At 40.2% G+C, this 10280-nt stretch overlaps 1 protein-coding gene across 1 annotated transcript in view; it reads right to left on the bottom strand.

Annotated features, from left to right (window-relative positions):
• Positions 1-4902, bottom strand: part of RAB23 (RAB23, member RAS oncogene family) — a 21978-nt gene extending 17076 nt beyond the window's left edge. Inside the window, exons 1-2 of the mRNA XM_010848523.1 lie at positions 4003-4902; positions 1292-1377 (exon numbers count right to left, since the gene is read on the bottom strand). Of these exons, the coding sequence (XP_010846825.1) occupies positions 1292-1377; positions 4003-4157 (241 nt within the window). The 5' untranslated portion in view covers positions 4158-4902. The remainder of the gene's footprint in view (positions 1-1291; positions 1378-4002) is intronic.
• Positions 4903-10280: the final 5378 nt, after the last annotated feature.

Below are 10280 nucleotides of genomic sequence, written 5' to 3'. Positions count from 1 at the left end.
CAGTCCATCCTAAAGGAGATCAGTCCTGAATGTTCATTGGAAGGACTGATGCTGAAGCTGAAGCTCCAATACTTTGGCCACCTGATGCCAAGAGCTGACTCATCTGAAAAGACCCGGACGCTGGGAAAGGTTGAAGGCAGGAGGAGAAGGGGACGAGAGAGGATGAGATGGTTGGATGGCATCACCGACTCAATGGACAAGAGTCTGAGTAAACTCCAGGAGTTGGTGATGGACAGGGAAGCCTGGCATGCTGCAGTCCATGGGGTCACAAACAGTTGGACACAACTGAGCGACTGAACTAAACTGAACAGTTAAAATAAGAAGTCTGTGACAAACTCGATGAGCCAAGTTAAAAAAATTAATAGATGATAATGAACACAGTCTTATGGCAAAAACTGGAAAAAGGGTTATAACCTCAACTGCAGTGGAAATTAAAATATTTTTAGCTACCTGGTCTTTTTCTTTAAATTAGGGACCCAAATGATATCCTTAATGTACAATTGCAACATTTTCTCCTTTTTATTCATATACAAATAAAATCATTTTTCACATTTGACCAGTTCTTTTTTTAACTTCATTTTGAAATAACTGTAGACTCATACAAACTTGTCTTATTAGAAATACATAATGGTAATTACTTTCTCAAAAAATAACCACACTAATGAAAAAGTAATACTGGCAAATAACAGTGTTAAAAGCTTAAAAAGAAATAAACCAACCTATTTATTTCTCACAAAAAGAATGCATTATATACTGAGAATTTAGAGAAAAAAGCTAGGTAGGTAAAAAGGGGAATTCTGCCCACAATTTAGTCTTAGATCCTGTCATGGTAGCTCTTTCCTTTCACTTGTACCTCATACTTCTCTGAATTTGTGCAGCCCTGAAAAGGCTGTACCCACACACATTAATGTCATAACAAAATGCCATTTTGTTTGCCGGAGTTTTCCTTTTTCTTATAGTAGTTTCCATTCTCTGACTACATAGTCATTTCCCTGGAGTCAGAGAAGACATTCCATAGTTTGTGACTTACTAGGTCTGGGAATGCCTATATGAGTCATGTAATTCTAAGGCAGACACAAACAATCTATAGTATAAACAGTCTATAGTATTAAGTATTATTTACCACCCAATGAGATCTTTATAAGAATAAGGGCCTGGGGTTTTCAAAAATACTTTGGAATTAATTTAAATATTCTTAAAGAGAAATCCTTCTATGGGGAACAAAAAAGGCAAAATTCTTTGTTCAGCCAAAAGAACACATCCAAACAGACTAAAGACACCCACAACTTACCTCGATAGTAGGCCTTGGTTATCGCGTCAAACTCCTCCTGACCCGCTGTATCCCATAACATGAGCCTGACGTCTTCGTCATTAACTCTGAAACGAGATGAATTTATTTTATATGCAAAGGAAATGTCTTTATTTTTAAAATCTGGAGGTATTAAAACTACATTGTGGGCTTCAATCTGAAAAAGTCTAAGTGCTTTTAAGTGCTGAGACCATTAACCACAGTGAGAGTAAAGGGTGAAAGACACCCCCTAACGCTGTCACTTTACACGATTTGGAGTTACCTGTTGTGTTTCTTCCTTCAACAACAGTCACAGATAGAGGTGGCTCTAGGACTAGCATCAGAAGGGCCCACACCTGCAGATTCAACCAACCACAGACAGAATATATTTGGAGGGCTTCTCGGGTGGCTCAGTGGTAAAGAAGACATGGGTCCGATCCCTTATCCTGGGAGATCCCACGCAGAGCCACTGAGCCTGCGAATCACACTATGGAGCCTGTGCTCCAGAACCAGGAGCCGGACTTCCGAGCCCGCGCGCCACAACCACTGAAGTCACGCCCTAGAGCCTAGTGCCGCACATGAGAAGCCTCCTCGATGAGAAGCCCACACACCGCAACTAGAAAAAAGCCCACTCAGCAACAAAGACCCAGCACAGCCAGAAATAAATAAAATTATTTTTTGAAAATATGTGGGAAAAACTCTAGAAAGTTCCAAAAAGCAAAACCTGAACATGCCATGTGTCCGGCAACTATTCACGCAGCATTTACCTTGTATTAGATGTTGTAAGTGATGTGGAGATAATGAAAGTCTATGGGAGCACGTGTGGAGGTTAAATGCAAACACTATGCCATCTGGTACATGGAACTGAGTGTCTGTGGAGGCTGGTATCCACAGGATCCTGGCCTGTCCTGAGAAAGCTTCCTCAGGTCAGCTGCCGCCTCCGGCCGGCCTACTCTAACACGGAGACCAGAGAGAGAGGACCAAGCAGCTCACCGCGCAGGCCCCTTAACGCAGACACTGACTGTTCTGTGCACCTCCTGTCTTACTCACGGGCAGCAGTCCCTTTATAGAGCCACTGCCAACAGCCAGTCAGCAAGTCCTGAACCGTGGCTCTAAGCGAAAATACCCGGCAAGGGGCCTTCAAGCTCCTGGTTACAACTGCATCAACCAATCAATATACAACTTCTTTTTCTGCATTGTTCTATTTAAAGACACCTTATTTAATATATATTGTTGATTCATCAACTTTGAACTCATGGCCAACAGCACTATTACTGGTACTTGAAAGAAGCTTATTTAATACATGTGTCTTCTCCACGAGGCACATCACAGCTCACCAGACAGCACTTCAGTTCTAGGCTTGGGGCCGTTTTAAACAGCAAAACCAACAAAACACACAAAAACAGAACAGGAAAAGGCCACTTATGTACTTATGAGAGATGAAACAAAAAGATGGAGGTCGTCGCGTTCAGCCTCAACCAGACCTGTGTGTGCAGGTGACGCAAATGTTTTGAGGCTCTGTACATGTCCATGAATGGGGTCCCGAGTCTGGGGTCGCAAATACATTTTAGCAAGTAGTGAATCCGAACATACAAAGTCCACAAATAATGAGAAGTAACTAACTGCATACTTAAAATATTAACATGGAATCTACAAATAATGAGGGTCAACTATACACTTAAAATATTAATTTGGTCCAGATAACAAGTACAAAAATAAACATCATCAAGATTTGAAATGAATCCTCTTAAGACACCTAAGAAAGGAAGCAAAAACAGAAGTATTTTTAGAAAGAAGGTGAAGAGATTATAAATTCAACAATTTTTACAACAATGAACACAATTATCTCTGATGCTAATGTCTGGGACAGTTACGTCAGATTTGTTTAATGTTACTTATTTCTCTGTGATAAATTTTAGTTTGTCTCCTACAATTTAAAATAACCTCAAAAGTTCTCAGGACTAAGGACAAAAATTGTTACTTTGATGTGTTTTAGAACTGGATTTCCTTTTCACAGGCGTATTTAATCCCCTCAAATCCTTCTCTTATTTCTTTAAAGTAAAAATAAATTATTAATTCTCTAACTTCTACATAGTCCTGTCCAGTTTTAAAAAGAGAAGATTATACAAACAGATCCCTTAATATATAAGAGATGAAAATTACTGTGAAAGGTAACTTTCCTTCAAAATAAAATTGTGGACAGAAATCTCAGCAGAATCAAGCACTACTTTCTATCTAAGAAGTGCCCACGATGGGACGTCCCTGTGGCCTGGTGGTTAACAATCCGACTTGCAGCACAGGGGACACGGGCTCAACCCTGGTCAGGGAACCAAGGTCCACAAGCCATGGAGCAACTGAGCCCACGTGCTGCAACCAGAGTCCGTGCGCCACAACTGAGACCCAACACAGCCAAATAATCAATGAAATTTTTTAAAAACGTGCCCAAGGTGCCACCAATAAATATAAAACAGATATAAGTAGAAAAAAAGAGAGAAGGGAGAAGGGTAGCAAAAAAGAAGAAAAATGACAGAGGAAAGGGAGAGATGGAGGAGGGGGGAGAAAGACGGTGAGGACACACAAAGGAGTGAGTGACTGAACATCGCTGCCGCCCGACACCTAGCGTTTGTGCGGTAACCAGTCACCGTCGTTCCGACACCGTCATCGGACACTGCTCACAAACCAAAACCCAGAGGATAAAATGGCCAAGTACATACTGGATTTGTCGCTCCAAAAAATCAACTCCAATGGTTTTCTTGTAGTCTTTTGTAAAAATGCCTTTGCAATACCGCTGAATCATACTTGACTTTCCAACTGCACCGTTCCCTACAACCACCATCTTGATGGCCACTTCCATATCTTCCTCCAACATTTTTGGAGTTGAAAAGGTTTCTGTGCCAACTTTAATTCCAGGTGATCAGATCTTCTCTCTCAAACCTGTGGTTTAAAATGAAATTATTCTTTTCATGACATAAAAATAAGCTATAATTATTTTATCAAGAAATAATCAAACTGAATTCCAAGAATTTGTTTTCATGATGAAGGGCCCCCCTCCCCACTCTGTTCATTTAACTTAAATTCTATGAAAAGAGAGACAATAATATTCACTTTTGAATCCTTATCAATAGCACAATGTATGACTTTTAGGTAGTGATATATGAGTAGATTCTGCCTTTCACAAAGATTAGCCGATAAAGACTATGGGCTTTAGAGTTGAGGCCTGACTTAAAGTTGCCTTTTACTGGTTCTGTGCTCTTTGTGAAGTTATTGCTTATCCTCTTCAAGCTTCAGTTTTCTGAAGATATTTAACCTCACAGGATCATTGATCGATACATATAAAGCACTTAGCACAGTGAAAGTTAAGCATTCAAAAAATGGTAGTTTCATACACCAGAAGAAATCCTCCATAGATAGTTAACACCAAATGGGAAACAAATACAAAGTCTAAGGGAACTGCTCATCATCCTCACAAGTGATAATTAACATCCCTAGGTCCGCACCCAAAAGGGTCTTGTGTAATATACTATGCAACCAAGTGACAGCATCCAGCTCTTAAGTTACAGCACTTTAGTATTTAGGTTACAATGAATCCATTACCCATAATCTTACAGCATACTTTTTTTCTTTACTTTCAGACTGCTGCTACTGCTAAGTCACTTCAGTCGTGTCCGACTCTGTGCGACCCCATAGACGGAAGCCCACCAGGCTCTCCTGCCCCTGGAATTCTCCAGGCAAGAACACTGGAGTGGGTTGCCATTTCCTTCTCCAATGCAGGAAAGTGAAAGTTAAGTCGCTCAGTCGTGTCCAACTCTTAGCAGCCCCGTGAACTACAGCCTACCAGGCTCATCTGTCCATGGGATTTTCCAGGCAAGAGTACTGGAGTGGGTGCCATCGCCTTCTCCGTTACTTTCAGACTAGTTACAGTTATTCACACAATGGAAGCAGTAGTACCTATACTGTTTGCATTTTAGACTGAATGAACTGTCTAGACCCTTAGAACAGAGGGCTAATTTTTTCACATTTCTTAAAATTATTAATGCTATCCAAGTTCCTACCTACTTAACTATTATATTCTAGCTACCTGAACCAAAAACTCATTTATACAACCACCACACAAAACACGTCTGAAATGTGAAGAGCATTCCTTTCTTTGTCCCTAATGGAGACTCAGTAACTGGCCCCAGTGCTCCATAAACTTGCATGATTTCAGAAGCATCTAAAAGTACTTGTTAAAGTGCAAGTTCTAGGTCTCCACTTCAGACATAATTAAATTATTAAAACAACCTAAAGTATCAGAACCAAAGAAAGATGACAGAAGCAAAAATATGGATAAATACAGAAAGACTTATCCTCTTGAATGTTCTATGTTACATGTGACAGTTGAAAGAAAAATCATAATACTGTTCGATGTGGTTTTCAATATACGTAGAGAAAACATTTAAGACAATTATTTATACATGGGAGAGAACAAAAGGATGTGAAGGGAGGTAAGGTTTCTATACTTCGCTTGGGCTTGTAAAATGCTGACACCAATAGACTGTGGTAAATTATCTACACGGCTAAACAAGTTACACAAAGAAATACTCAAAAATACTAGAAAACATGATAAAACAAAATGAAATTATAAAAACACCATAAAAATATCAGAATGTAATTGACATTTATAGAGCTGTCCACACAACAGCAGAACATTCTTCAAGCACCCACTGAACATGTATCAAGATAGGACATAGTCTAGGCCATCAAACAACCCTCAAAAAAATTAAAATAAAGAGACCACAGTGGGATCAAACTAGAAGTCAGTAACAGAAAGATAACAGGAAAGTCTCCAAGCATTTGGAAACTAAAAACAGATTTCTCAACAATCCATGGGCCAAAACAGAAGCTCAAGAGAAATTTTAAAAATAACTGAATTGAAATAAAATGAAAATACAAAGTGTCAAAAGTTTGTTGGACACAGCTAACTTAGTGCTGAGAGAGAAAATTTACAACACTAAATAGAGTCCCTTGGACTGCAAGGAGATCCAACCAGTCCATTCTGAAGGAGATCAGCCCTGGGATTTCTTTGGAATGATGCTAAAGCTGAATCTCCAGTACTTTGGCCACCTCATGCGAAGAGTTGACTCATTGGAAAAGACTGATGTTGGGAGGGATTGGGGGCAGGAGGAGAAGATGATGACACAGGATGAGATGGCTGGATGGCATCACTGACTCGATGGACGTGAGTCTGAGTGAACTCCGGGAGTTGGTGATGGACAGGGAGGCCTGGCGTGCTGTGATTCATGGGGTTGCAAAGAGTCAGACACAACTGAGTGACTGAACTGAACTGAACTGAAATGCTTACCTTAGAAAGGAAGAAAAGTCTCAAAGCAATAACCTAAGGTCCCACGTCAAAAAACTGGAAAAACAAGTGCAAAATAAACCCAAAGCAAGCAAAAGGATGGAAATAATAAAGAGAAGAAATCAATAAAATTGATATAACTATTAGGAAAATAAAATCTGTAACTTTAAAAACTCAAAAAGAAAGCTCCAAGCTCAGGTGATTTCACTGAAGAATTCTACCAAACAGTTCAAGAATGATACACAATCCCCCCAGAATATAGAAGAGAAGGAAACATCCCCTAACTTATTTTATAAAGCCAGCATTATCTTGATACCAGCACCAAACAAAGACAGTACAAAAAAGAAAACCAGACAGACAGCCCCTCATGAACATAATGCAAAAATCTTCAACAAAATATGAGTAAATCACATCCAGCAATGCACAAAAAGAATAACTAGGACCAAATGGGCTTTACTTGGGAATGCAAGGCTGTTTCAACATTAAAATATCAATGTAATCCACCACATTAATAGAGTAAAGAAGGAAAACCCCATCACCATATCAACTAATGCAGAGGAAATATTTAACATAATTCAACATCCATTTGTGAGAAAATTTCTCAGCAAACTAGAAAGAGAAGGGGAATTTTTCAGCCTGATAAAGGGCGTCTATTAAAAAAAACACACAGAAAAACATACAGCTAACATCATACTTAATTCTGAAAGACAGACTGCTTTCCCCCTTAGAGTGAGAACAAGGTAAGGATGTTCATTCTCACTTCTCTGGTTTATCATTAGGCATGGCCAGAGCAATAGCAACAAAAATACACAAAGTGCTTACAGACAATAGGGAAAAACTATCCCTATTCACAGATGACATGGTTGTCTATGGATTGTCCAAGGAATCAAACAAACAATCCTGAAACTAGTAAGTGAATTTAGCAAGGACACAGGATACAAGAGTAACACATAAGACTGAACTGTATTTCTAATATCCTAACAAGGTACAATTTGAAGCCAAAAAAAATTTAAATGATATTTACAATAGCATCCTCCCAAAACGAAATTCTTTGATATGAATCAAATTCAGACACGACTGACTGACTGAATTGACTGAAAGTTGGAGAAAATCATACTACCCAATTTTAAGACACTATAAAGCTACATTCATGAAGAGTGATACTGGCAAAGAGAAAGATACAGAAATCAACACAGCACAGGCCCAATACAACAGAGGGCCCAAAAATAGACCCACGAAAATACAGCCAATTGATGTTTGACAAAAATGCAAAACTATTAAATGGAGACAAGGCAGTCTTTTCAACAAATTGTGATGGAACAACTGGACATTCATATGCAAAAAAGTAAACCTTCCCCTAAATCTCACACCTTATATAAATAATTCAAAATAGATTATAGATCTAAATGTAAAACTTTAATATCTAGAAGGTGAAAACCTTCTTGACCTGGGATTAGGCAAAATTCTTAGACATGCTACCAAAAGATGTACAAAAGGAAATATAGATAAATTAGATTTCATCAAAATTAAAAATATCAGCTCTGTGAAAGATCCTGTTAAAACAATAAAACAAGTTATAGACTGCAAGAAAATAGTTGCAAAACATACCTAACAACTTGTATCCAGAGCATATAAAGAACCTTAAAAAGTCAACATAAGAAACTACCAAATTTAAAAATAGGTAAAAGTCTTGGCCAGATATTCACCCAAGATTATATATGCCAAGTAAGCACACAAAAAGATATTCAACAGCTTTGGCCATTAGTTAAAGACACACTGGGCTCCGTTGCTGCATCCTACTCTTTGCGACCCCACAGACTGCAGCCCACCAGGCTCACATTCTGTCCATGAGATTTCCCAGGCAAGAATACAGGAGTGGGTTGCCATTACCACTATATGCCTATCAGAATGGCTAAATTAAAAAATCTGACTACACCAAGTGCTAGACAGGAAGTGGAGCAACTGCAACTCTCACATTTTGCTGGTGAGAATGCAAAATGATAGTCACTCTGGAAACCTGTGTGACAGTTTCTTATAAAGTTAAACATACTTTATGTGATCCTACAACACTAATCGTAGCAGTACCCTAGAGAAACAAAATGGCAACCCACTCCAGTGTTCTTGCCTGGAGAATCCCAGGGACGGGGGAGCCTGGTGGGCTGCCGTCTATGGGATTGCAGAGTCCGACACGACTGAAGCGACTTAGCAGCAGCAGTAGCATGAATTTCCCTTGACTGGAAAGTCTTAAAACTCCTATGGTAAGTTTTCTCTCTTTTACTTTCCAAAAAGCCCCACAAACATTTGGCTGATGACAGGCAATGGCAACCCACTCCAGTACTCTTGCTTGGCAAATCCCATGGAGGGAGGAGCCTGGTAGGCTGCAGTCCATGGGGTCGCTGGGAGTCAGACCCGGCTAAGCGACTTCACTTTCACTTTTCACTTTCATGCATTGAAAAAGGAAATGGCAACCCACTCCAGTGTTCTTGCCTAGAGAATCCCAGGGACGGGGGAGCCTGGTGGGCTGCCGTCTCTGGAGTCGCACAGAGTTCGACACGACTGAAGCGACTTAGCAGCAGCAGCAGCAGCAGAGAAACAAAAACTGATGTTCACACAAAAACCTGCATAGGAATGATTACAGCAGCTATAGTCACCATAAACTACAAACAATCCCACGTCCTCCAGCGGATGCATATCCATCCACCAGAATACTACTCAGTAAGAAAAAAGGATACATTGATACATGCAGCAACTTGAAGGAATCTCAAAGGCATTGTACTGAGTGAAAAAAGCTTACATGTTGTATGATTCCATTTACATGACATTCTAGAGAAGATCAGTAATTGCCAGGGGTTGGAATAAGGGGGAGTTTATGAGACGAAAGACAGCATGAGTGGTTGGAGGTGACAGAACTGTTCCATATTCTATTATGGTGGTTACATGAATCTAAAATTCACAGAACTGCACACTCCCCAAAAAAGTCCACTTTATCACATGATAACGTTTAAAAGAATAAAATATAAAGACAAATAAGTGGAATTAGATCTTAACACAGGCAGTCTGACCTTTGTGATTATCATCAGCCACTCACTTCTCTACAGACTAAAAAGAACCAACACAATCAAGTTCTTAGAAAAGTATCATTCTAAGTATAATACCTTAAAAGCTTGACAGTAATACTGTATACGTGTTCTATTCCCAAGTTTAAGTTTACAATCCACAGCAGTCCAATACATTAGAAAAGGAAGAGTTAACTCAATGATTAAAACAGTGGTTTTTCCATCACTGCCTGTACTTCAACACATGTTATGATTATACTTAAACACGGAAAACCTCAGGTTCACTGAAGTTACCTGGAAGATATCCTGACCTGTATGAAATCTAGAGACGTAAACAGTCCTTCTCAGACTGTAAAGTCACTTGCCCGGGCCGTGACAGTGAAGCTGTCCCCCATCACATCCTAAGGGTCCCGAGCCTGGGGTCCCCATGGTAAGCGACTGTGCGGCGCCCGGTGTCAAGGGGAGCGCGCAGCCGGTTCATCCGTATTCCAGGAGCGCCCCGGCAACACCCCGGGCAGGGTGCGGCCGGGCAGGGAGGGGCCCGCTGCCTGGACCCGGTCTGGAAGCCAGGGTGGGCTGGGGCCCTTTCCCAGCCATC

This window comes from Bison bison, unplaced genomic scaffold (assembly GCF_000754665.1).
Source record: "Bison bison bison isolate TAMUID 2011002044 unplaced genomic scaffold, Bison_UMD1.0 scf7180017864270, whole genome shotgun sequence".
Lineage (NCBI taxonomy): Eukaryota > Metazoa > Chordata > Mammalia > Artiodactyla > Bovidae > Bison > Bison bison.
The sequence above is the reverse complement of the archived record's forward strand: the minus strand, read 5'-3'. Positions and strand labels throughout refer to the sequence as shown.